Source organism: Aspergillus fumigatus, chromosome 4 (genome assembly GCF_000002655.1).
Source record: "Aspergillus fumigatus Af293 chromosome 4, whole genome shotgun sequence".
Lineage (NCBI taxonomy): Eukaryota > Fungi > Ascomycota > Eurotiomycetes > Eurotiales > Aspergillaceae > Aspergillus > Aspergillus fumigatus.
The window spans coordinates 3590093-3614803 of record NC_007197.1 but is presented as its reverse complement, the minus strand read 5'-3'; the positions used below and the strand labels follow the sequence as shown (position 1 = coordinate 3614803).

At 55.3% G+C, this 24711-nt stretch overlaps 12 protein-coding genes across 12 annotated transcripts; 8 read left to right on the top strand and 4 right to left on the bottom strand.

The window, feature by feature from the left end:
• Positions 1-12: 12 nt before the first annotated feature.
• AFUA_4G13850 (TauD/TfdA family dioxygenase) lies at positions 13-2887 on the top strand. Its single transcript, XM_746354.2, has 4 exons — positions 13-1535; positions 1579-2065; positions 2113-2418; positions 2478-2887. The coding sequence occupies exons 1-4, from the start codon at positions 1286-1288 to the stop codon at positions 2635-2637; spliced, it is 1203 nt and encodes a 400-aa protein (XP_751447.1). The 5' UTR covers positions 13-1285; the 3' UTR covers positions 2638-2887.
• Positions 2888-2903: 16 nt separating this feature from the next.
• Positions 2904-4912, top strand: AFUA_4G13830 (putative MFS multidrug transporter; the record flags this gene model as incomplete). Its single annotated transcript, XM_746355.2, has 3 exons — positions 2904-3484; positions 3537-4031; positions 4088-4912. The coding sequence occupies exons 1-3, from the start codon at positions 3278-3280 to the stop codon at positions 4910-4912; spliced, it is 1527 nt and encodes a 508-aa protein (XP_751448.1). The 5' UTR covers positions 2904-3277.
• A 44-nt stretch (positions 4913-4956) lies between these two features.
• AFUA_4G13820 (putative MFS multidrug transporter) lies at positions 4957-6718 on the bottom strand (the record flags this gene model as incomplete). Its single annotated transcript, XM_746356.2, has 3 exons — positions 6440-6718; positions 5560-6380; positions 4957-5506 (listed from the first exon to the last, which is right to left on the bottom strand). The coding sequence occupies exons 1-3, from the start codon at positions 6614-6616 to the stop codon at positions 4957-4959; spliced, it is 1548 nt and encodes a 515-aa protein (XP_751449.1). The 5' UTR covers positions 6617-6718.
• A 701-nt stretch (positions 6719-7419) lies between these two features.
• On the top strand, positions 7420-8102 carry AFUA_4G13810 (F-box protein; the record flags this gene model as incomplete). Its single annotated transcript, XM_746357.1, has 2 exons — positions 7420-7657; positions 7876-8102. The coding sequence occupies 2 exons, from the start codon at positions 7420-7422 to the stop codon at positions 8100-8102; spliced, it is 465 nt and encodes a 154-aa protein (XP_751450.1).
• A 2189-nt stretch (positions 8103-10291) lies between these two features.
• On the top strand, positions 10292-12221 carry AFUA_4G13800 (putative extracellular sialidase/neuraminidase). Its single transcript, XM_746359.3, has 2 exons — positions 10292-12102; positions 12168-12221. The coding sequence occupies exon 1, from the start codon at positions 10521-10523 to the stop codon at positions 11739-11741; it is 1221 nt and encodes a 406-aa protein (XP_751452.2). The 5' UTR covers positions 10292-10520; the 3' UTR covers positions 11742-12102; positions 12168-12221.
• Positions 12222-12868: 647 nt separating this feature from the next.
• On the top strand, positions 12869-13324 carry AFUA_4G13780 (putative polyphenol monooxygenase; the record flags this gene model as incomplete). The annotated part of the gene is made up of 1 exon (XM_746360.1): positions 12869-13324. One exon carries the CDS (start codon positions 12869-12871, stop codon positions 13322-13324), a length of 456 nt encoding a protein of 151 aa, XP_751453.1.
• A 24-nt stretch (positions 13325-13348) lies between these two features.
• Positions 13349-14514, bottom strand: AFUA_4G13770 (putative glycosyl hydrolase; the record flags this gene model as incomplete). The annotated part of the gene is made up of 1 exon (XM_746361.2): positions 13349-14514. The coding sequence occupies exon 1, from the start codon at positions 14411-14413 to the stop codon at positions 13349-13351; it is 1065 nt and encodes a 354-aa protein (XP_751454.1). The 5' UTR covers positions 14414-14514.
• A 255-nt stretch (positions 14515-14769) lies between these two features.
• Positions 14770-15453, bottom strand: AFUA_4G13765 (uncharacterized protein; the record flags this gene model as incomplete). Its single annotated transcript, XM_001481522.1, has 1 exon — positions 14770-15453. The coding sequence occupies one exon, from the start codon at positions 15451-15453 to the stop codon at positions 14770-14772; it is 684 nt and encodes a 227-aa protein (XP_001481572.1).
• Positions 15454-15638: 185 nt separating this feature from the next.
• AFUA_4G13760 (uncharacterized protein) lies at positions 15639-17063 on the bottom strand (the record flags this gene model as incomplete). Its single annotated transcript, XM_001481521.2, has 1 exon — positions 15639-17063. The coding sequence occupies exon 1, from the start codon at positions 16098-16100 to the stop codon at positions 15639-15641; it is 462 nt and encodes a 153-aa protein (XP_001481571.1). The 5' UTR covers positions 16101-17063.
• A 166-nt stretch (positions 17064-17229) lies between these two features.
• Positions 17230-18830, top strand: mep20 (uncharacterized protein; the record flags this gene model as incomplete). The annotated part of the gene is made up of 3 exons (XM_077804681.1): positions 17230-17449; positions 17509-18318; positions 18389-18830. 3 exons carry the CDS (start codon positions 17230-17232, stop codon positions 18406-18408), a joined length of 1050 nt encoding a protein of 349 aa, XP_077660820.1. The 3' UTR covers positions 18409-18830.
• Positions 18831-20495: 1665 nt separating this feature from the next.
• AFUA_4G13740 (metal homeostatis BSD2 family protein) lies at positions 20496-22201 on the top strand. Its single transcript, XM_077804680.1, has 3 exons — positions 20496-20776; positions 20843-21328; positions 21379-22201. Exons 1-3 carry the CDS (start codon positions 20564-20566, stop codon positions 21952-21954), a joined length of 1275 nt encoding a protein of 424 aa, XP_077660819.1. The 5' UTR covers positions 20496-20563; the 3' UTR covers positions 21955-22201.
• A 66-nt stretch (positions 22202-22267) lies between these two features.
• AFUA_4G13730 (uncharacterized protein) lies at positions 22268-24690 on the top strand (the record flags this gene model as incomplete). The annotated part of the gene is made up of 2 exons (XM_077804679.1): positions 22268-22762; positions 22844-24690. The coding sequence occupies exons 1-2, from the start codon at positions 22555-22557 to the stop codon at positions 24688-24690; spliced, it is 2055 nt and encodes a 684-aa protein (XP_077660818.1). The 5' UTR covers positions 22268-22554.
• Positions 24691-24711: the final 21 nt, after the last annotated feature.

The following is a 24711-nucleotide window of genomic DNA, read 5'->3' as shown; positions in this document are numbered from 1 at the left end:
AGACATCTTGATGCCTCTTCCTGCTCCAACGGTTGATGGGCCTCAACAGAGCCCGGCATCGTCCCAAGACTGTTGAATTATCCCCTCCTGCTGACTACTACATGCATGCGAGGCTGGTCCAGTCTTTTCCATGCCTCCACGACTGCTTTGGAGTCGGGAGCTGGTACATGCGTCGAAGAGCTTCTGCACAGCAGGTTTCATTTCAATTTGTGTACCCTGAACATGCTTGGAATCCCCCCAAATAGCCTGAAATAGTCTGATTGTCATTATCAATCATCTGCACAGGCGTATCTCCCAACAGCCCCAACTGGCCAGACCTCAGAGTGATTTCCTGGTGCTACGCAGAGACAGCGATGCTATGGCTATATCTAGCCTGCTTTGACGCTCCACATAGTACGCATGTTGACCACGTCGTTATTTCTTGTGCCATAATAAACAACCCATGGGCTGTCTGACGCATCTTCCGCCATCTAACCGCGCCTTCATGCTCATAGGTTGAATAATCTCCACCAAGACAGAGGGCTGCATCCCCAGCTCCTCACATGCCACAGGAACATAGCATTTAGACGTGGGGTTGTCTGCACTCCCCTAGACACATAGCGCCGTCGCGTCCAGTTAAGATGCAGCATCTTGACGCGGCTGCAACCTGTCAAGTCTAGGCTAGTCTCTTCCAGATCCGATTCATATCCCTGTTCCAGGCGATTCGCTGAGCCTCGCAATTGACAGATGCGATGGCCGACGGTTGAGCGTTTGCTGGTTACGCGGTCAGCTCAGCTCAGCAGGCTGAACGGCATTCGTTGCCGTTGAGAAGGAAGTTGGAGTGTCTTAGTCTGCCATACGATGGACTAGGCAGTGCTTCCACATGAGGCGGCGAAGTCTACAGGCAGTTGGAGAAGGTAGCGGAAGACGCTCATTTGCTTGGCTACTGTCATAATTCATAGGAAGGAATAGAGAACACAAGATCGTGTCGATTTGTCGTACATTTGTTGCCCTAAACCCCTCAATAGTCGGACCGGGGCTAGCCCGACCCCCGGAGTTTCTGCCCTCCAGAGGTGATATATGAGTCCAGTTATTTTCTGATGGCATGGCGGGGATTTGACAGGATGCCTTGATTAGAGAGGGGCCATACTAATGGATGGAAGTCTAGTGTAGTACATGTGATGGTGCAATACTTCGCTATACAGGCATCCGATGATGTGATGCCTGCGGGGACTTATATACCATGCCAGTTACCACCCACCTTGCAGTGGGCTGCCAAAAATATTCATAGAATCAAGATAGCAAGATGGGGGAAATTCAGACACTTCGTCAGCCTGATATCCAGTATCATCCAGACTACGAAAAGTATCTCGCGCGCGTGCAGCGTCGCAAGGCAACCGAGGATCTGCCCACGTCTCTTCCTCCGGGCTTCCCCGAGAAGCTTTCTTCTCCTCTTGTCTGGGAGGGCAAGGAGATAGAAAAACAGAATGACTGGATCTATAAGCTTGATGACGCGCAGCGAGAGGAGATCCACGCTGCGTTGTCTCACTTCAAGGGTAAGTTGCCGAACCGGTGACAGGGCATGACTAACGTCCACAGCCCTGAACCTCGAACCCGGCTACATCAGTCAAGAGACATTCCCCCTCCCAACTCTCCATCCTATACTGCGGGAACTATCGCACGAGATTCACAACGGGCGAGGCTTCTTCGTCCTCCGCGGCCTCGACGTCGATCGGTACTCCCGCGCAGACAACATCCTCATCTACGCCGGCGTATCCTCGCATATTGGAAGCCTCCGCGGCCGGCAGCAGGACCAACGACAAGCAGACGGGACGTCAGTCGTGCTCGCACATATCAAGGACCTGACTCGCACCGATCAAGCAGGCAACATCGGCGGGCCCGGCAGCACAGCCGACAAGCAAGTCTTCCACACCGACGCCGGCGACATCGTCTCGCTGTTCTGTCTCGAGACAGCGGCCGAGGGCGGCGAAAGCCAGATCTCCAGTAGCTGGCTGGTGTACAACATCCTCGCCAAGGAACGACCGGATTTGATCTGGACGTTGGCAACGGACTGGCCGGTGGATGGGTGAGTGTGCGTCTTCTCCCCCAGTTACTCTCCTGCTTACCGCGTAGCTTCAATAACCCCGAGCGCCCGTATACATTGCGTCCCTTGCTCTACCACCAGGACGCAACGGCATCAACACCCGAGCGCGTCCTCATCCAATACGCCCGCCGTTACTTCACTGGCTTCCTCGCCCAGCCTCGCTCGGCGAATATCCCGCCCATCACCGAGGCGCAGGCCGAAGCGCTCGACGCGCTGCACTTCCTGGCGGAGGAGCACAGCGCCGCGCTGGATTTCCAGAAGGGAGACGTGCAGTATATCAATAACCTGAGTATTTTCCATGCTCGCAAGGGGTTCCGGGATGGGCCGGGAAAAGAGTAAGCTTTTCCCTGTCAATTTTCTATCCGATAAAATTATGGTAGACTAACGGTTGCAGGCGGCATTTGCTACGGCTCTGGCTGCGGGACCCGGAGAATGCTTGGGAGACGCCTGAACCTCTGCGGGAGCGGTGGGATATTGTGTATGGAAATGTGACGCCGGAAGAGCAGGTGTTTCCTTTGGAGCCACAGGTGCAGAAGAAGAATATAAGTGCTTGATTCAGGACGAGCCGGCAGTCGAGTGTCTGAGCAGACGATCTATTGTTAGTCAGTGGTATGCGCCAAATCTCAACCGACAAGCTCTGTGGCGGCCAGGAACCGACTTTGATTGACTTGGCGAACTCTATAGACCTCGAATCATACGTTGTCATTTTAGTGATTTTAGGCCCTGCTAAGCTTCCGGGTCCTTGGCTGTAACTTTGTGATATCAAAGTTAGAATAGCAATCATACTTTTGGGCTTGATAATAGATGCCACCATGCTGACCAGACATCCACCTGTACTATGGATCCATCGGAATCCAGGTCGGCAATTGACCCGGCCTCGGCAAGGAGTGACAGCTGTCTTCCGAGATCAGAGAATCCCTGGCTCCGTGGGGGGATCAGCGTGTCAGCCAGTGGAGAGTCCTCCCCGGACTCCCCCACGGCAAGCGAGCAGCAACAACTACCGGGCACTAGACTGAATAGCTTCATTAGGAACCAATAGTCATCTCGACAGTGTCCATCACGACAGTCCCTGCTTCTCAATTCGCGATAAGGGGGCGTCTCCCTGGTTCAGTCCCAGGACCTTTATATAACGGTGTTTCGAACATTCTGAGCATCATCCTGCCATCTATCGACCTGCCGGAAAACACCTTGACCATGGACGACACATCCAGAAAGACAAAATTGCAGTCTGACTTTCTCGAAAAAGCAGAAGCAGAAGCAGACGTCGACATCGTACCAGACCCAGCTAGCGAACTATCCGAGCCTCATCGTGCATATCTCCTCCAGCGACATGGCACCCTGGACCTCGAGCCCCTCCCAAGCATGGACCCGGCTGATCCGTACAACTGGCCTCTATGGAAGGTACTTTGCCCCTACTGTGTGGAGTGGCCGTGACAGCAGCTAAAGAAAACAGAGAATAGCCAACCTCGTCCTGGTGGCATTCCACGCCTTCATGGGCACCTTCATTGCAGCCGGCATCATCGCCGCGTACGAAGACATCGCGGTCGACCTGGATGTGTCCATCCAAAAAGTCAGCTACCTCACCTCCTTGCAGATCGCTATACTGGGCGGCGGCCCGCTGGTCTGGAAACCGCTCTCGCAGCGCTTCGGACGGCGGCCGATCTTCCTTGTCTCGCTGGTGCTCAGCTGCGTGTGTAATATCGGGTGCGCCACGAGTCCGGGTTATGCGTCGATGGCGGCGTGTCGGGCGCTCGCTGCGTTCTTCATCTGCCCTGCGATGGCGATTGGGAGTGCGGTCGTTGCGGAAACGTTCTTCAAGCGCGAGAGAGCAAGGTATATGGGTGTCTGGACGGTCATGGTCACGCTGGGGGTGCCGACTGGGCCGTTCATTTTTGGGTTTGTTGCGCAGCGCGTGGGATATCGGTGGATATACTGGATTTTGGCAATTGTACATACATTCTCTACTAACCCTACGTATGAGCCACCACTGACAGAAGCGTATAGACCAACGCCGTCCAGTTCATCCTCTACCTCTTCCTCGGCCCTGAGACCCGCTACATCGGCACCGACATGACCTCCCAAACCACCTCGGCCTTCCAACGGGAATACCTGTCTCTCCGGCGCATCGATCCCACCCCCTTTACGCTCCACGAATTCTACCACCCGCTCACGCTCTTCACCAACATCCCCGTCCTCACCGCCGCGTGCGCCTACGCCATGGTCTTCCTCTTCGGCAGCGTCCTCAACTCCGTCGAAGTGCCCCAGCTGCTCCAATCCAAGTTCTCCCTCAACGCGCAGCAGCTCGGCCTGCAGTTCCTCGGGCTCATCGTCGGCTCCCTCCTGGGCGAGCAGCTCGGCGGCCACGCCTCCGACTCCTGGATGGCCTTCCGCGCGCGCCGCATCTCCCGCCGCCCGCCGCCGGAATTCCGCCTCTGGCTGAGCTATCTCGGGTTCCTGCTGACCATTGCCGGGATGGTCGTCTTCCTGGTGTGCACGGCGCACGCGACGCAAGGGGTGTGGACCGTGGCGCCGGTGGTGGGGACGGGGGTCGCGGCGTTTGGGAACCAGGTGGTCACGACGGTGCTGACGACGTATGCGGTTGATGCGGACCCGGCTGATGCGGGGAGTATCGGGGTGTTTATCAATTTCGTGAGGTCTGAATGGGGGTTTATCGGGCCCTTTTGGTTCCCGGCGATGTTTGAGAGGGTGGGTGTTGCGCCGAGTGCGGGCGTGGTGACGGCGTTGATTCTGGGGGTGAGTTTTGTGCCGACGGCGCTGCTGCAGTGGAGGGGGGAGAGGCTTCGTCTTTGTCAGAGAAAGAGGGAGTAGATTGCATTGTTTTTTTTTTTTTTTTAAGTAATAAAGTGTACCTGCTATAGATTACTCTCTAAAGCCCTCCTCTCGTCAACGGTCAGGTCGCTCTTCGCCCGACTAATCCGCACAAATATCGCGTTCACCACTAGCCCCAGCCCGGACAGCGCAACTTGGAACCAGAAAACCGCTTGGTAGCTCTTCCGCAGCCCTTGATCGTCGGTGTTGACCTGTACGATGTCGGCAAACCCCAGATGCAGCGCAATCCCCAGGTGCAACGTGCAGTTGATCAGCGCCCCCGCCAGCCCTTGCTTCTCCAGCGGCATGTTGCTTGTGATGAAGATGTTGGTAACGTTGAAACTGATGTCGATTCCGATGGTCCCGCAGATCATGGCCGGGAAGACAAAGGCCCAGTACCCTCCGTTCTCCGGGATGAGGGCAAAGAAGAGGCCGGACCCGAGGTACCCCAGGCAGGAGATGAGCATGAGGATGGTGCCGGGAATGCGGTGCATGATGAAGCCGCCTACTGTCGAGATAAGCAAGCCTCCAAACGCCATGGGGACGGTCCACGCGACGATTTGCAGCGGACTGGCGTTCATGATGCCTTGCATGCTGCCTTTGCATTAGCGTGTGGCCACCAAGCGCAGGTGAAACAGGATACGCACTATAAGGCTCCATAGAGCAAGAAGATCCCCAAGCTTCCATACAAGCAAACAAGCGAGAAAAGCAATGGCTTCAGATACTTGACCGCAAACACATCCGCCGTCACCAGCGGATCCCCCACCACCCAACCCTCCACATACACAAACGCCGCGAGAAGCACCACCCCCAGCGCAAGACACACATCGATATACGCCGTCGCCCACTGCCTCGGCGCATGCGCACTCCCCGCAATGGCAAACACCAGCAACACCAGCCCCGGCACCAGCAGCCCACCCCCCAGCCAGTCCATCCCGACTTTCCTCGTTTTCCTGCGCTCCGCAAAATCACTCGGGATCGAGAAAAACGAGGTCACGGCCGTCACCGCGGCCAGAATCCCCCCGATGAAGAAATACCAGCGCCAGGTGAGAAACCTCCCGCTCAACCCCGAGAAGAAAATCCCCACGAAGAACCCCAGCGCCGCGCAGGCGCCGTACACGCTGAAGACGAGGTTCTTCCGCGGCCCGGGGCGGTACACACTACCTAGAATCATCATGCCTGAAGGCAGAAACGCAGCGAGCGCGAGGCCTTGCAGTGCGCGGCAGATGACGAGCATTAGCCAGGTTTGCGAGAAGCCCGCGAGAATGGAGGAGATGGCGAGCCAGGTGGCGCCGAAGAGGTAGCATGCGAAGCCGCCGTACATGTCCGCCACGCGGCCATAGATGAGGAGGGTGGAGGTTACTGCGAGAGACAGCGCTGTGGAGGGCCAGATGGAGGAGGCGAGGGGGATGTCCAGGGCGGAGATGAGCGTTGGGAGGAGGATGTTGGAGCCGGAGATGAAGTATTCCTAGGCTTGTCAGCCTACTGCATGCGGTCGAGCTGAGAGCAAAGCAGGAAGGGGCATACCGCGAGGATCTGGGACATGACGATGGAGAAGCAAAAGGTGAGTTCCGACCACAAGCTGGAGAAGCAGGGTGGTCGCTCGCGGCCGAGTCTTTCGATGCGTGCTTCGCAGTCTTCTTCTATCTCATGGGTTGCCATCTTGGCTGGCATCTTTCCAGCTGAGTTATCCTCCAGAGTCATTTCATCGTGGTGAAATCAACTGGCGACGATGTCAGTTTATATCTACAGGCCCATTCTGATTTCTAAGCATGGAGGAATCGGCTCGCCTGTCAGCCAAGACCCTTGGTGAGGCCAACCTTCCAGAACAAGTTTCTACTCGGAGAATTCAATCCACGTTCGTCCAGGCATCTTACCATATAGGATAGTGTCCGGGTATATAGAAGCTTGGCCTCTTGGCGTTGAGTCTGGGCTTCCGTTCTAGGAAGTTGTGAGGAGTGGGCCTCTGTCCGAGATCCGCCCAAGTCCCGCAATGGTTTGCTTCAACACATCGAATCGTCAATATCTGCTGAGATCTGGTCGTAGAACGGGAGTTGCGTTCGGAGCGAAAGGTTCTCAATGTAATCGAGCTCGAGCTTTGAATTGTTGTGTCTTGCCGGAATTTGTTGACGCTGCATGAAACTCGGGCTCATGGGCCTGCAAATGGCGCTGGCAGACTATAAGACTGACTGTGTTCAAGAGTAGCTAGAAGCACCTGTCAAAGTCATTCAAATAGGACCTGCCCTGGTTCCAAAGTGCTGCGTCATGTAGCCTATCGTCTATAGAGACGATGGTCTACTCATTCACTGTTCATGTCAGAGGACGGGTTCTTGATCCATAAGTGACCATCAATGCGAAGTATAGTGTTTACAATCTGTCTGTCTTCCCTCTCTCTGTTTTCTCATCTCCAGCTTGCCAGTTCTCATCCTCCAGACGCTAAGGTGTAGGTTACTTCTCTATCACTTCTTCCATTCTGTAATCCAATCTGAGTCCAAAGCCAGACCATCATGGCATGCACAACTACCTTTCTCGATCTCCCGGCAGAGATTCACCTCCTGATCTGCGAGTACCTTGACCCTGCCTCGGCAGTGGCTTTGAAAAGCGCAAGTAAGTACCTCCGGTCCATCATCACCGTTGACATGGACGAGCTTGAGCTTGAATACTGGGAAGTGTTCTACATCACCCTCGAAATGTGGCCAGAGCGAGTGCCCCTAAACCACAATGAATGTTTGAGTGACATAGATGGTATGATCCTTACACTTACATACCTGCAGATACGGCAATCACTTCTTCTGCACTGGATGCTGTAAACTTGTGACTGTGGACTGACTGTGGACAAGCTCCCCGACGATCAAATGACTGGAAAGTATCGCAAGAATTGCCATCGAGCTCCTTGGAGATACTGCATCTCCTGTGGGATAAAGAACGGGGTCCTTGCCCTATTGTCGACCCATCATGATCAGTCAGATGGCCCACTATTACTGTGAAGAGTGTGGAAGGCTGCAAGGAAGAGGTATACACTGTAAAAGCTGTGAACGATGCAATGATGCATAGAGGTCGACTCATGATAGTCGGGTGCCTGAGGGGTCTCGTCCCACTTTCACCGTGTTCCAGATGCGGCGACGGGGACGATCTTATGTACAGTATTGGTATGTGTCAGGCTCTCAGGCTCTCTGGTTCTGAAACCTGAATTCACCACTTGCAGATACTGATGGAAAACATCAGGGGACGGCGTACGGGGGAGATTGCAGGGTCCGGCAATAGGTGGCCTGCCACTTCGCCTCTCATGCCAGACTCACGCTGCTTTGAGAATTGGAGGCTGTTTTCTTCGAGACATCACCTCGAAATTGTGATTAGAGCTTGTAATGGCAGTAAGACAATAGTCAGGAAGGTCCGAAGCTTAAGTCTCCTGAAGACATGGGAACCGTCACCTTACTGCACGGTGGCAGCATAATTCTATCAATCCGATTCCTTCTTCAGCTATCTTACAACCTGAAACTACTATGCAGGCTCTGTTATCACTGAGCTTGTCTCCCTTTTCAAGAATGACAGTCTTTCCACATTTCTCCTAGAGCTTCTGTAGTCACTTGGTCTGGCCAGAGAGACAACTACAAGGTCCAATGCATATACATATCACATCGATAGCAATACCAGTCGCCGGCGAGTCCATTGAAAAGGTTGACAAGTCAATTCGTCAATCGTTTTGCCGTTGAGTCGATGCATCCCTGTAATTGTCCAACAAAATGATTTTCACCCATGCCAGCTTAAAACCTGGATGAAGAGCTCTTCATCCAGTCCTTTACACTTCGAAAAGGTCACCCTCGAGCCACACAAGCTGACATATTACCTGCTTGTTTTACTTTCAGGTTTGAGTCCATAGTGCAAGGGAAGCTCCGTGACTCCGACAATATTCCACTCTAATAGAATGCAGATATCTTACAACTCCCTCAAAAGAAAAGCCAGCGCACATGCTCCTGGAGCTAAGCTAGTGAGCAGACTGGCTATAGCAGCCTCAGGCGCTTTGCTAGCTTCTGTGTCCCAGATGTACTGTTGCTCAGTGCACTCCGAGCCTGAGGCTCTGCCATAGCCATGTGGAATTCTCTCGCCTCTCATGCAATTGTAGAACCTAATAATGGATCATTTAATGTAGTTAAAGGCTGATTCTGTAATCGAGGAAACCTGTGGCCTGATGTATACATTTCCACTCACCGTCGGTGAACACTGAATGACAACTGGGGGTATCTGATGTAAAATAAAATGAGAAGAGCTCTGAACTTCTATAAATTTCATCACTGCGCTCTCCATATCTCCATATGGTGTAAAACCCTATGTCCGATTTGGTACTTTGAAGCGTCTTTATGGTTCATCTGGTTACATGTCATTGGAGTAGAATCGCAAAGCTTCTGAGTGGCTCAATGAGTTGATCTTCCTGAAATCACTTTACACTTGAACGTTGGTCAGTACAAGAAGGTTACAGGTAATGACAGTGTCCTGGCTTACCCAGTACACTTTGTCTGCTATTGACTGGAGAGACTCTGCTTTCCGATCATACATGGACAAATCAGTGCATAAGGTCACTCCAAGGATATGACAACCAAAGCGAGAAGGCATGCAGGTAGTAAGACTGCCTTCTGGCGAGGAATCTTGTGCTTCATGTCATGCCTAGCTCAAGAAGTCCCCCAGAACTGCCCTTTCCCTCTACTTCTCGTCTGAGTCTCTACGTACACTCAAGAGTTTGAGTCCTGATTTGCTGGTACAACTGGAAATCAATGCTACGGGAACACTTGGGATGATTGGCACTCGTGCCTAGACAGAGATTAGCCAAGGGGAACCTGACCACGCAATATGTCGTGACGATGTCCCTGGTTGCTCGACTCGCATTTTGTGGCCAATCTTGGAAGACTTATGTGCTTGGCAAGGGATTCTCGGAATGCTCAGGTGAATGACTTCAGGGGGTTTCTTCATCAGTCATCACCAGCAATGCTGTAAGTCGAGGCACTGGGCTATCCTGACCAAGAGCAGATGTGCTTGAACCACCGACAACGGGAGTGCTTCAAGTCGGGGCTGTATAGCAGACGACAGTTGCAGTGTTCGTGACCTTCGTGACCTTCGTGACTGATTCAATGTATATCCTTGGCAGACTCGCAGCACCCGTCCGGCTCCACCTGTAAGTGACCTTCCTGCAGTATTGTCTCCTGCAGTAGACATGTCGGACATCCTTACTACCCCTGGCTGCAAGGAGCTACCATAAGCCCGTTCGTGCATTTTGAAGGCAAGGATTATGCACACGAGCGGGATGGGTAGTCAGCGATGCATACTTCATTATCGTACTGCCAGAAGGCAGGCTGATCAGCTTACAAGACGGTCGGTCTAATTTCCGAGTCGTATTCGCTAGTCTGTGCTTGTCTTCGGTAAATACTGGCGTGCATGTTGATCGTATACGAGGTCTGTCGGATCAACACGAGGTTATATTAAGTAGCTGCAACACAAGCCCACGTGCGTCCATATTCAACAATGTCTGGATAACTCAATCAGGATGTGATTTCACACGATGGCTATAAATCTCCTCGACCGTCTCCCACCATAATGCTGTCCAGCAACGAGCAAGATGCAGTCGATGCGCTTCATGATCCTGGCACTGCTGGTGCAGTTCCTCCCGGCATGGGCCATCAACGACCCGGCCAAGTCGGCCGCCCCCTACCACGATGAATTCCCTCTCTTCCGCAGCGCCAACATGGCCTCGCCAGACAAACTGTCCACCGGAATCGGCTTCCACTCGTTCCGCATCCCCGCTGTGGTCCGCACCACCACCGGACGCATCCTCGCCTTCGCCGAGGGCCGCCGACACACCAACCAAGACTTTGGCGACATCAACCTTGTCTACAAGCGCACCAAGACAACCGCCAACAACGGCGCCAGTCCGTCCGACTGGGAGCCTCTCCGGGAAGTCGTCGGCTCCGGCGCCGGCACCTGGGGCAATCCGACCCCGGTCGTCGACGACGACAACACCATCTACCTGTTTCTCTCGTGGAACGGCGCCACCTACAGCCAGAACGGCAAGGACGTCCTCCCCGACGGCACGGTCACCAAGAAAATCGACTCCACCTGGGAAGGCCGCCGACACCTGTACCTCACCGAGTCCCGAGACGACGGCAACACCTGGTCCAAGCCCGTCGATCTCACCAAGGAACTGACCCCGGACGGCTGGGCCTGGGACGCGGTCGGCCCCGGCAACGGCATCCGCCTCACGACCGGCGAGCTGGTCATCCCCGCCATGGGCCGCAACATCATCGGGCGCGGCGCGCCGGGCAACCGCACGTGGAGCGTGCAGCGGCTGTCCGGGGCCGGGGCGGAGGGGACGATCGTGCAGACGCCCGACGGGAAGCTGTACCGCAATGACCGGCCCAGCCAGAAGGGGTACCGGATGGTGGCGCGCGGGACGCTCGAGGGCTTCGGGGCGTTTGCCCCGGACGCTGGGCTGCCGGACCCGGCGTGCCAGGGATCGGTGCTGCGGTATAACAGCGATGCGCCGGCGCGGACGATCTTTCTGAATTCCGCGTCGGGGACGAGTCGGCGGGCGATGCGCGTGCGGATCAGCTACGATGCGGACGCGAAGAAGTTCAACTACGGGCGCAAGCTGGAGGATGCCAAGGTCAGCGGGGCGGGTCATGAAGGGGGTTATTCGAGTATGACCAAGACGGGGGATTACAAGATTGGGGCGTTGGTGGAGAGCGATTTCTTCAATGATGGCACTGGCAAGAATTCGTATCGGGCGATCATCTGGAGGAGATTCAATCTGTCGTGGATCCTGAATGGTCCTAACAATTAGGTTGTCGTCATTTGCATCGCGATAGTGGGAATGTTTACATGGATACAGTAGATAGATCCGCCAGGGAGGGTCTCATCCCTTGCCATCCCTAGTTTTGGACGCAAATAAATACTTCTTCCCGATTCCGTATCGCGTTCTCGCCATCCTCCCACTCGTAGAATCCGCAATCACGACAAAATGCATCTCTCCTGGGCCATGCTCTTGGCCGTCGCGGCCGCAGCCAAAAACACCACAGTCAGTAATGCACTCTCACTCCAAATGCAGCATTAACCGGGATGATGCAGATCGGGCTGGAGACGATCGAAGAGGGCAGCAAAACAGTCAGCGTGCCCATGGGCGATTGTCATACCATCGATTCCTAGTATGTTGGACAGTTGGACATGCAGGTAGCGCATGCAAGTGTAGTTTGCTGACCGAATGCTACAGTGAGGTGACCACAGTCTCGGTCAAAAAGCCATGTCGGTTCTTCACGTCCGTGTGCCAATTCGATTGAGTCCCTTCAACTGATTCAGCACGCTGACCAAAGCAGAGGCCCCATGTGTATCGGACGACAGACGCTGCTGAGGCCCGGCGTGCACGAGAGCGACGAACCGGTACCGATCTGGAGTGTGTTCTGCGAGGACGAACCGGAGCATAAACTGGAGCTGTAGCAGTGACTGCCAGCATGACTGCTAGCATGTACGTACAGGGGAAACAAGAAAGCAATAATAGCATGCATTCATCGTATGATTTGCGGATTCGCCTCGACGGGTCAGGGATTAGCCCAGTGATCTTCGTGCAAACAGAGCCTCGCTACACAGCAGGTCGGTCTAGCTGTCGGGCAGGCTTAAATACTGGATATGTCTCTATCGTTGGTCTTCAGCAATCATGTAGGCGTGGTTGCGTCTCCGGCCCTGCCCTGTACGCTTCGCAATCTGCGAGTTCGGCGAGAATGGTATGTGATGCTGTCAACAGAGGAGCAGGACTGACTGGATAGGAGCGCTTTGACACAAGTCGAACGACGGGAACTACATCGACGCGCTGTTCTGTCTACGGTCCCTCCCTGCAGTCCTCCCGAAGGAGCAATACCCCGGAGTGCAGGATCGCTTCGATGACTTCGTCGCGTACGTCCCATCCTCTCGCCTCCAATGGGCCCGCTGAACGTCCACGACCTGGACGAGCTGTACCGCCCGCTCGATCCGTCGGCCTTTCGATACAACCCGCGCTGTCTCGAGCGCAGCTTTAACGCTCGTCCGCTGCACCGGTTCGCCGGCGCCGCCGCCGTGCAGCGGATCCTGGCGGCGCAGACGATCCAGGAGTTTCTCGCGGTGCTGGACCCGACGATGGGCGATGTGTTTTCGTCGGTGCAGGATCCAGCGTTCTTCCTGCACCATGCGATGGTGGATCGGCTGTGGGGGATGTGGCAGGAGGCAGGTCCGGGGCGACGGGATGCGCTGAATGGGACGGCGTGGATGTTTGATCCGCCGTGGGCGACGAATGTGAGTGTCGATACGGTCGTGGAGTTTGGCGTGCTCGGGGGCCCGCGGAAGATTGCAGACTTGATGGATCCATTGGCAGGGCAGCATTGCTACATCTACTCGTGATCTTGATCTAGTTCCGATCTATGTCTATACATGTAACGTCCGTCTCAATGCCATGATTCGCGCCGTCGCGGCCGCAAACTCCTCCGTATCCAGCTCGCCGTGCTCCAGCGCCGCGGTCAGTGCATCCACGATCGCCTCGCCCTGCGTGACATTCCTCGCCGACGCAAGAAGCAGATCCATCCCCGCCTGCGCCGCGCGCACGCCTCTCGCCGCATCGTCGCCGTACGCGCGCAACGCCCCGGCCTCAATCGCATCCGTGATGGTCACCCCCTGGAACCCATGCCGTTGTCGCAGCTCGCCGCGAATCCATTTCTCACTCAGCCCCGCCGGCTTCGCATCCAACGCAGGATACACCGCCCACGACGCCATCACCATCTCCACCCCGGCGGCAATCGCCGCGCGATACGGCGCTTCATCCACCCGCCGCAACTCCTCCAGCCCCAGGTCGATCTGCACGGGGACCAGATCCGTATTCGCATCGGCCCCCGCAGCCCCCAGCCCGGGGAAATGCTTCGCCGTCGCAATCACTTTCCGGGCCTGCTGGTTGCGAATGAAGGCTTCCGCGCACGAAGCGACCAGCTCGGAGCTATTCCCGTACGACCGGCCGTACTCGTCTAGAAAGTCCCCCGCCGAGCGATAGACGCCCAGCACGGGCGCCAGATTCGCATTCACGCCGTACTGGGCCAGGGTCGTCGCTGCTTCGGTCCCGGTCTCGCCGGCAGTCGCCGCCGGGTCAGAGGACAGACCGACCTGCTTTGCCGAGAGGGTCGGACCGCCGGGCAGACGCCGTACCTTGCCGCCTTCCTGGTCGGTCATGATCAGCAGCGGGGTGCCATTGTAGTCCGGGGACGAGGCGTAGGTTTTCTGGATGGTGGCGATGGTGGCGGGCAAGTTGTCATCGATGTTTTCGCCGAAGAGGATGAGGCCGCCTACTTTGCCTGCGGCGATGAGGGAGAGGAGGCTGGCTGGGGGGGAGACGCCGGGGTAGGAGTAGATTACGTGGGTTGCGGCTGTAGCAGTTGTAGTTGTAGCGGCAGTACCTGTTGCAGTGTAGACTGCGCTGAGGAGGAGTAGGAGTGAGAGTTTCATCTTGATGTGTGCGTGGTTCTTGGTGACGCTGACGGGGAGGAGGCGCTGGACGGTGGAAGATGATATATATGGTGAGATTCGCTAAATGAAGCCATTCGGGGTTAGATTAGCGTACCCGACGTTGCATGATCGGCGGTTTAGATGCTTTAGTCTGGCCATTGGGGGTACTAATTGGCTGATATACAATGACACGAGCTCTGCGATGCTTGTGTAGCAATGCTACTCGGATGACTGAGTACTGACAGCGCCGTCGATATCAGATGTGACTTTGTTCCAGCTGATGCAACCCTAGCTACACCGGCAACAAGAACAACAACAACAAGAAGAAGAAGAAGAAGAAGAAGACTAATACCTCATCAGACACTCGGGTCCGGCCAGTTCAACCCAGCAAACCTCTTCACCACATCATGAATCGCCTCATAACACGCCCCAACCCTCACCACCCGCATCGCCTCGAAATCCACCATGGTCGAACTCGCCCGCGGCCAACCATCTCTCACCCGCCCATAATCCACCACGATATCCGCCGCCTCGCGAATCTCCTCCTCAATCGCCTCCACCACGGTCTTTGTCCCTTGCCCGGTGAGATTGGCGCTCGACCCCAGCACCGCCCGCCCAGCCGCAGCAGCCACCCGGACCAACTCCTCCTGGAACGGACCCCCGTTGACAAGCATGGCCATCGTGCCGTCCATTGAACTCGCCGCTCGGGTTTCTTCGTCTAGTCTGGCGAGGAGCGGGTGATCCCGTCGGTACCGGGCGATCACCCCCAGCGGGAGGTTGAGATCGACCGTCAGCCAGCGCACGAGAGCCATCTTGTCCGGCGGGAGGACGTGGATCTCGCGGTGCAGCGCGTAGCTGCCTATGATGGCGTGGCGCTTGTGCGGCTGGCGACGCTTGACGGTATAGATGCGCTGCAGAGCGGGAGGCTCAGTCGCTATGATTCCGTAGCCGACGCTCGAGGGGACGATGCCTATTCCGCCTTGAGCGAGGATGGAGAACACGCGCGCTGCGTCAGTCGGGATATCAATCGTTGTCTGCATTGTTGCCTTACCGCACGATGATGGACTGATGGACTGATTGACTTGAGATAGAAGGCATAAGTTACTACAGGCTACAGCGCCGTGGAGAGGTTATATACCGGGAGCAGTCATACATGTACCACACATCACATCAACACATCCAATTGACTTCTGTACTCCAAACAAGCACAAGCACAGATGCTGGGCTACTGCGTAACCTTGAACAGCGCACGCTCCGACTCAAACTCCCCCCTCTGGTCGAGCTCCTGCAGCTGCGCATCCGTCACCTGGTTGCGCGCACACTCCCAGATTCCATGCCAGATGCCCTTGGCCTGCACGGCGTACTCGTGGCCTTCTTCCAGCGGCACATGTGGGATGGTAATGGTCCGCTCCATGGAGCTCTCGGCGGGGATCTCGACGAGATCCTCCCGCGACGGAGGCAGCCGGCGCTGGAACTTGATGGTGTCGAGGGTGATTGGATGATCGGTGGCGGTGTCGTTGATCTGGAAGACGCCCAGGAGGTTGGCTTTTGGGTCGAACGGGGTGCCCCAGTTGACGAAGGTGACTGGGGTGGCTGCTGGGTTGTGGATGGCGACGTTGATGGGGAGGCTGATGGGGGGAGTGGCGGAGGGAGGGACGGGCGAGAGGATAACCTGGAGGTTGGTCATGTCGTGTCTGTCGTCGGTCGTGCAGTATGTTCAGTTGTCACTTTGTCAGTTGAGATGTGAATGAACGACGTCTGTCTGAGGTGGAAGTTCAGTTCAGTGCTCGAAGACGTTGTGGAGGAGCACTATGGGCAGGAGAGACGAAACATGAAACACCAAGCTTTATATGGAGGCCACAATCCACCAATTAGAGACCCAGTGGAAACTGCCAAGCTTTAAAGCAGGAAGATAACTGGAAATGAAAGAGGGGGAGGTGAAACAGGAAGTCTTGGGTTGCATTCTGTCAGTATCAGCCGGATATTAAGGATTAATAAAGTGGCCATGATCGGCACTTTAGTCTATGGCTTTGGTCGGGTTCCGTCGAGGGTTACGAGTCAGTCCCCAGCTTTCTCTGACAATCTGGAGTCGATCAAACCACTCGTTTTCCCCTAATCTCAGGGACTGCTCAGGGTCTGCGTCGGATCCAGCAGGTCATGTCTCAACACGTCGTCCCTGGCAATCGGTGTCAATCCGTACACTGTCACCAGGATGCGGATATCACCATACCCAACGAGCCATGGGAGAAGCATACTGAGATATCACACAGGACGCTTGCCGAAAGACAAGACGGAATAAATGAAGACACCCTCTGCAGATAGGCTATCTCGACACGCACATTCCTCTTCAGGCATGCGGACCGCCGGTTAGACGTCGTCATCATTTAAGTGCCAGACCGACCCTCTTGGCGCTCCAATCCAAAGTCCCGACGATGTTATACCTCAAGCAGAAGCCGTCTGAAGAAACGGTCCTCCGGCGGGCCAAGCTTCTTCCTTGGCCTTTGCGCCTGGCCGCGATGGTGATGCTTCAAGACGCCTCGCGCAGTGGCTATGTCGGATGCAGAACGCCATGGCAGTTTTCAGTCAATCGGATCTTATCATCCTGTCCAGTCGAGACTCAAGACTGTCAGACGGGATAGATGTAACCTCCTGTTCTGGTCATATCTCCGTTCGTTCCAGGACTCGTTCGTGATATCTATACTGCAATCATTAGCATTGGGGGGGTGGTCTATAAATATGGGGTTGATCCCAGGTCTGCCAGACGCATCAGCAAGAGCACAGCATCAGTAAAGCAGCTCAGTCCAATTCAATTCATTATGAAGGTCACTATTCTCGCTTCTGCCATTCTGGCCCTCATCAATGGTGCTCTGGCTCTTCCTGCCAACACCCCGACCCTGGATGTCACCCTGACCCAGGTCGACAACACTCGCATCAAGGCTACCGTCAAGAACACTGGCAACGAGAAGGTCACCTTTGTGCATCTTAACTTCTTCCAGGATGCTGCTCCTGTCAAGAAGGTGTCGCTCTTCCGCAATGGTATCTCCTCCGAAGTCCCCCCAACCCCAACCCCCAGACCAAACATACTGACGAGTCAGCCACCGAGGTCGAGTTCACCGGAATCAAGCGTCGTCTCCTCACTGAAGGCCTCTCTGACGATGCCTTGACCACGCTCGCCCCCGGCGCCACCTTTGAGGACGAGTTCGACGTCGCCAGCACGGCTGACCTCACCGAGGGTGGCACGGTGACCATTCGCACCGATGGGTTTGTCCCCATAACCACAGACCGCAAAGTCTCCGGCTACATCCCCTACCAGTCAAACGAGCTCGAGATCGAGGTCGACGCCGCAAAGGCCGCCGCCGTGCCCCAGGCCATCAAGCTCCTCGACCGCCGCACAAAGGTCGCCTCCTGCTCCGGCAGCCGTGCCTCGGCCCTCTCCACGGCTCTGCGCAACGCGGCTTCCCTCGCCAACGCCGCTGCCAGCGCTGCCTCCTCCGGCTCGTCTACTCGCTTCCAGGAGTACTTCAAGACCACCTCCAGCAGCACCCGCAACACCGTCGCCGCACGCTTCCGCGCCGTCGCCAGCGAGGCCTCCTCCCAGTCTTCCGGCAAGACGACCTACTACTGCACCGACCCCTACGGCTACTGCGACTCCAACACCCTCGCCTACACTCTCCCCTCCAGCAACCTCATCGCCAACTGCGACATCTACTACTCGTATCTCCCGGCGTTGACCAGCTCCTGCCACGCCCAGGACCAGGCCACCACCACCCTGCACGAGTTCACCCACGCCCCGGCTGTCTACTCGCCCGGTACTGACGACTATGCCTACGGATATCGGGCCTCCACTGCCTTGAGTGCTAGCCAGGCGCTGCTCAACGCGGATACCTATGCCCTGTTCGCTAACGGTACCCCCCCCCCCCCTCCTTCCCCTCTCCACATCCACTTCCAAATGCTCGACACTAACAATGGTTATAGCCGTGAACCTTAACTGCTAGCCAGTACGAGATCTACGAGAAACGAGAGAACGAAATAGTAACAAGCTTAGTTTTGCACAACCCAATCAATTCATTATACTTCCTTGCATACTATAGCCATCCTTTCAACCAGAGTCATAACCGTAACTATAAGCATACCCGTACGCTGAGGCGAGGCACTGCTGTTAACCCCTCCGGCAAATCCCTTCGAGACATTTATTTCCACTATAGCAACAGTCCGCGTCACTCTCACACAGCTGGAAATCCTCGGCGCAGCCCGGCCACTTCGGACTCGTGGGCCGGCATTTCGTCGCGGCGCAGTAGCCCGAGCAGCAGGTGAGGCCGGTACCGAAGGAGCAAGATTCTGCACCCATCAGTCTTTTGCGTATGCTATAGAAGTTTTTTCTAAAGGAAGAAATTACAAAAAAAAAAAAAAAAAAAAAGAAAGAAAGAAAGAAAGAAAAAGAAAAAGGGGGAAAGAAAGGACTTACGGTATACTCCGAGACAGGTTGGGGCGGGGATACAAGTGGTTAGGGTTGAGGAGGGTGAGGTGCGGGTGTAGGTTGTGCAGACGCTCGGGGAGGGACAGGGTTTGTCGCCGCAAAGGTCGTTGGGGCAGCCGGGGGATGCTACTTTCGTTAGTCCAGAGTACCTTTTGCTAGGTTGATAGTGTAGAGAGTTACCTGCTGCGAGGGTGAGGAAGAGGATGGGTGCCAGGTTGGTGAGATGCATCGTGCCGTGTTTACTTGGTTGTACCTGTAGATGTGGTGGCGAGGAGAGATGTGCGGATAGATGTGAACATATATATGTATTTACATAGGCACATAGGCACATATCATATTACACATCTATATGGGTATGTTCATGCCTGACATCACGATGTTGACATGAACAGCTGACCGACATCTCGGCCACGGACGGTCCGAATCAATGCTGTTGGTCGCGTTTCAGAGTCTTTGAGACCTGTCGAATTGGAAGTTGTCCACCTCGTATACAGAGGTTTCTTCCAAGTCATGACGCCAATCTTTCCGAGCAATACGGAGTAGTCTGAGCTGATCTTTATTTGCAGATCCTTGGAGAAACACCGTTGGGGAGAGTACGTATTTATTTACTCAGTAGAATAGGAGATTGGAGGTCCAGTTGTAGCACAGCGTTGGTTGGGCTGTTCGAGATGCAAGTCGAAGTGTTTGAATAGACATAGAACATAACCTGTAGGATGCAAGGTGCACCATGCAACATGCTAACTCAGTCCAAGTTGAGTATTCTATCAAGATGTTGAGAAGCCTGTTACATCCGACAAGTCTCGTGGCCATCAACTATATACTTCGAGTGGTATGAATACCTTCTGAGCACAATCCGATAGCTCCATTCAGCGCTCAGCATTCAGAATAATAGTACAATGTCAACAGCTATAGTATACATACATATATCATACACCACCCAACTTTTGATCACGTAAATCTAAACAACCCCCGAAGTCTCTTCCCCATCCTCCCCCAGAAATCCCGCCCCGGCGCCTCTTCGAACTCCTTCACGACATTGTCGTAGTGGTCCGGATTCGACGCCGGCCGCCGCAGCTTCGGCGGTAACGGGTATCGTCTCGCGTAGCGATCTTCCAGTAACGATGAAAGCGCATTGAGCGACGCCTCTGAGATTTCTACCTTGGATGGCTGTGCTTGTTGGGGCTGCGCTTGTTGCGATTGTGTGGGTTGGAGGCGGGATTGGAGGTAGGTTTGGACGGAGACAGAGGCCGGACGGACGGGGTCGGTAGGCCAGTGTTTAAGGAGGTGAGAGATGCGGTTTTGTATTGACTGGGGGTTCAGAGTCTGTAGCTGTGAGTATGGTCGTTACATCGTGGTGTAGTGTGGACTATCAACTCACTGGTTTGCTCATGGTGAGAAACTGATGTTGTCTTTAGTAATACAAGAACAGACTGTATATCTCGCCCGAAAGACCCGGAGAATCAGATTAAGGACCAAGGCCAAAGAGGATAGAGATGTGGTTCAGCGAGCTCTGATAAAGCAGTCTAGCAGATGATGAATTGATGATATCGGAAAATCGGCGATGCCCCAGATTCCAGGCCACAACGTCAGCCACAATGAACCACACCAGCCACAGTGATGTGTCCAGTCACCGCCACCGCTTGTCTGCCTGATTAGTGAGGGAGGTTACGGAGATGGGCGGTCGATCCCCTTCCATCCAACATCCTGAAGTCAACGCCTCCCCGGTCTTATATCGATTGTTTCCTGCATCTCCTGCACATTCTTTCATCTGCTTCTTTCTGTCTTCTTTCTCTCGTCTCCACAGTTGTCGTTTCTTTTGTCGCAGGCCCGAGTGTCTCTTCGTGCCGCCCGCTCAGCTCGTCATGAGCTCGCAGCGTTATCAAAGGGTAGGCAGCACTCATCTATATAAGACGTATTTATATCGATCCCTTATGGATACTGACTACCTTCAGGTGAATGCCCATGATGAAGACGACGAGGTTAACTCCCATTCGTCGATTCCGTTGCAAACCGCCCCTACGCCCTCGTCGCCGCCGCCCTCGTTCCACTCTCGTTCCTCTTCCTTCTCATCGAGAAGACTTCTCCAGAACGACCCCCATCGAAGCGATGCAGACCAGACCCTTGCCGACGCCTTTGGTGATGCCAGTGATTTCGAGGGTGATGACGAACCTGATGACCGGCAGCGACTGATGCGGGCCCATCCGGAGCCGTCAGCGGGCAGTAGCAGAGAGGGTGCCCCTTCATCTGCTGGCAGCAACGAACAAACGTCACAGAGCCACCAGTCGAGCTCAACATTGCAGAGACGACCAACAATACTGCCCAGTTTCAGCACACCCTCGTCAGGCGCAGGTCGCGTGATCAGTTCGTCAAATGACGGAGTCTTTGCCAACCTGGCGGCCAAGCCAGAACGGGGAGAGAAGAATGAGGATCTACCTCCGGTAAGCAATCCTGTCTGGCATCAGCGAACGCAAAAGCTGACCGTCTATAGTCCTATGAAGAAGCAGCTGCAGACGCCACCCCCCCGTACTGGGAGACCACCATCTTGGCGCCCGGCATCTCGTCCGATGAGGTTTATGTGGATGGATTGCCGGTCGGCTCGATCTTCTCCTTCGTTTGGAACGCCATGATCTCGATGTCCTTCCAGCTAGTCGGCTTCCTCCTGACCTACCTTCTTCACACCACGCACGCCGCGAAAAATGGCAGCAGAGCGGGTCTCGGCCTTACGTTAGTGCAGTATGGTTTCTACATGAAAGGGGGGAGTGATGGAGGCTCTGACGGCGGTGCGGACTATGTTCCTCCACCCGATCCCAACAGCCACAACTTTGATCCAACTTCGGTTTCTGAGAATTCCGGTGGCAACAGCGGAAGCGGCGCGATATCCGACATCACAACGAGCGAGTGGATTTCCTATGTCTTGATGATTGTCGGTTGGTTCATTCTCATCCGCGCCATCAGCGACTTTTTACGGGCCCGGCGGCATGAGCAATTAGTACTACAGAGCCCCGAGCGCGGTCTCAGCGTTCCGGTCATCGCGGAAGGCGAACGGTCCGAAACGGTTGTATAGGACAGCATCCAATCGAGACAGGTCATTCCCTCTCGAATAGGTACAGAAACAGCAGATCATTCAGCGGACGGATGGAGTTCATATCTGATATCCTTGGTTTATCTGGTCGGACAATGGGACTCGGACTTTCTCTCCTTCATTATTATTTCACGTCTCATTTAGTAATTACGGATTCAGCAACGGGCATAGTTTCTTTGTAGCTATTTTCGTTTCGAGATACCAATTCGATGGAACTTGGCGTGTGCCATTGGGTCCATAGACCTGCCGTCGTACTCTAGGCAGCGATTTTAGTACATTCGCCGCACTTACGTGTCTCGTCCTCGTAGACCAAAGTTGGTCTTTACGACACTTGTTATTTCTAGACCCATTCTACTGGGCAGGTCATCATCTCTCGCGGTTTACTGCAGTCCATGCAGATCGTCGCTGATATATAGTCTCTTGGCGGCTCCTCCGCAACGGCCCAATCCTCCCGGCTTCTCCGCGATTGTTTGTTTTTTTTACCCAGGAACAGCCCTCCCAAAACCCTTTCAGGCGTCCAGTACAGCTCATTCCGTGCGCCCCATCACCTGCCTGCCACCGCGACTGTCGATAGTCAATCAAATGGCCATGGTCGACGGTGCGGCGGACGCAACTTCTACACCCTCCCCCGCCTCCGTCCATCCCAGTATCCCCCAGCCTCCAGTCGAGGCTCGCTCGCTCTCGTCCATCACTACCATTGCCTCAAACCCTCCTGCCTACCCTCGGAATCCGGCACAAAAGAAGCTAGATCCTCTCGTGCTCTATATTGTGCGCGTACCCGGAAGCAAAGGTATTTCCTAGGAACTGGCCCCCCGCCAGTCATTCAAGCCTACTGCGTCGGAGGATGACGGAACCGTTCTGACTCGTACAGATGTATTCCTCTCGCCATTGAAGCCTCCGACCAAATCAAGCATCTCCGCAGAAGCCATCAACGCCTCCCTTTACTACCTTCATGTTGCGACCCCGGAGGACGAACTCCTGTTGCAGGAGGCTGAGGAGGAGCGTGAACAACAGGCGAAACTACGCAAGGAACAATGGGGCGATGGAGCACCGCCAGAGTTTGCGCGATTGAACAATGTCCGGCGGAAGCCTGTCCCTGGCAGCCCTCTTCCAGAGACACCGTTGCAGCAGGAGAATTACTCGCCGTGCTCTACTGCAGTCGACCCTCTGCCTCCGCCGACCCCGCCTCGTCCGACGCTTCGTCAAGACTTTCCCAGTTCGGAGTCAGCTACCGCTGTTTCGGATATCTCAGACCACCTGGGCGACTCGCGTGGAAATACAGGAGAGACTAGAGCACCGCCGTTACCGCCCAGGCCTCTGCCGTTTGTGCCAACAGAGGGAGCTCCTTCAGATCCGATCAACAACAGTTCGGCGAAGAAGAGTAATCGATGGAGCGCCCTGTCGGGGTATCTCAACAGTAAAGGACTCGATAGCTGGAAGGAAAAGTACGAAGCCTTGTCTGCAGGACGTCTTAGCCTGGACAGCAGGGGGTCCGAACTACGGCCGCATACGTCCGACGGGGCAGGGTCGAACGCTCGCCGAGCATCGCCGTCACGGAGCCCAGGGCAGTCTCCTCACAGAAGGCCGCGCGACCACGGCCAGGCCTCAGATCGACAGGGATTCCATATCACTCTCATCCGCCGCGATCCCACTCATGGCATTCAATGGAATGTCGCGACGATCTCCGCATCCAAGGCGGACAGCACCGCCGTCGACATCGAGGTGTCGACACCGGGGTATAACCGGTTCCTAGCCCAGGACGAGCCATTTTCCCTGCAGAGCCTGGGCATCAATCTCCCGTCAGATGCACAGGCTCTGCCCTCCTCCACACTCAAATTTCCTACACAGTCGCATCCTGAAACACGGACCCCGGATTCGTCACTGCCACGCAAATTCCGCCGCCAACTCTGCGTATCGCGGCCATATAATCACTGGGACGACTCGCGAGGCTCCCTAGATTTACCTACCAGCAGATCCTCACTGGACACCTTTACTGGCAGTCCGACCCGGCCACATACACAAGCCCACTCCAAGCTCAAAAGCGGCTACTACACATTCACCTCCCCCTGGAACGGCATCTGCACTTTCTCCACTAGCGTCAACGGCCGCAGTCTCAAATGCAAGCACATGATCCCCACGCCCTCATACCCAGGCCATGGAACGAACGCTTCCACCCCTGCAGCGCCAGCCGTGACTGTCGCAGAAATCCGCTTCAACACCCCTTTCCAAGCGGGCCATCACCACCATCCGTCCAACTCCGCCCACATCTCCCCCTTCACCCTCAGCCAGACCTCCTCCGACACCCCAGGCCACTCTTCCTCCCCGAGCCAAACATCCCACCCACACGGACACGGTCAGGGTCACCCCGCCCCCAAACGCAACTCTTTCGCCCACCTCCTCAACCCAACCACCTACACCAGACCTCGCTCCCACTCCGGCACCAGCGGGAGCACCTCGTCCGTCTCAGGCATACCCGGCCACACCCCCCGGCAAAAACAAATCCACACCCGCAAACCCTCCTCAAGCAGCACCAGCAGCGGCGCTGCAGATGACCCCGACCGTCTCGACTTTTCGCTCGCGCGCGAACCAGCAGGCGGAGGCATGCGTGGTAAAAGCGCTAAACTAGGCAAACTGATCGTCGAAGACGAGGGGATCAAGATGTTGGATTTGGTGGTTGCGGCCTGCATGGCTGTTTGGTGGAGGGGGTATTATCATTAGATTTCTTAAAGTTCTGCTTAC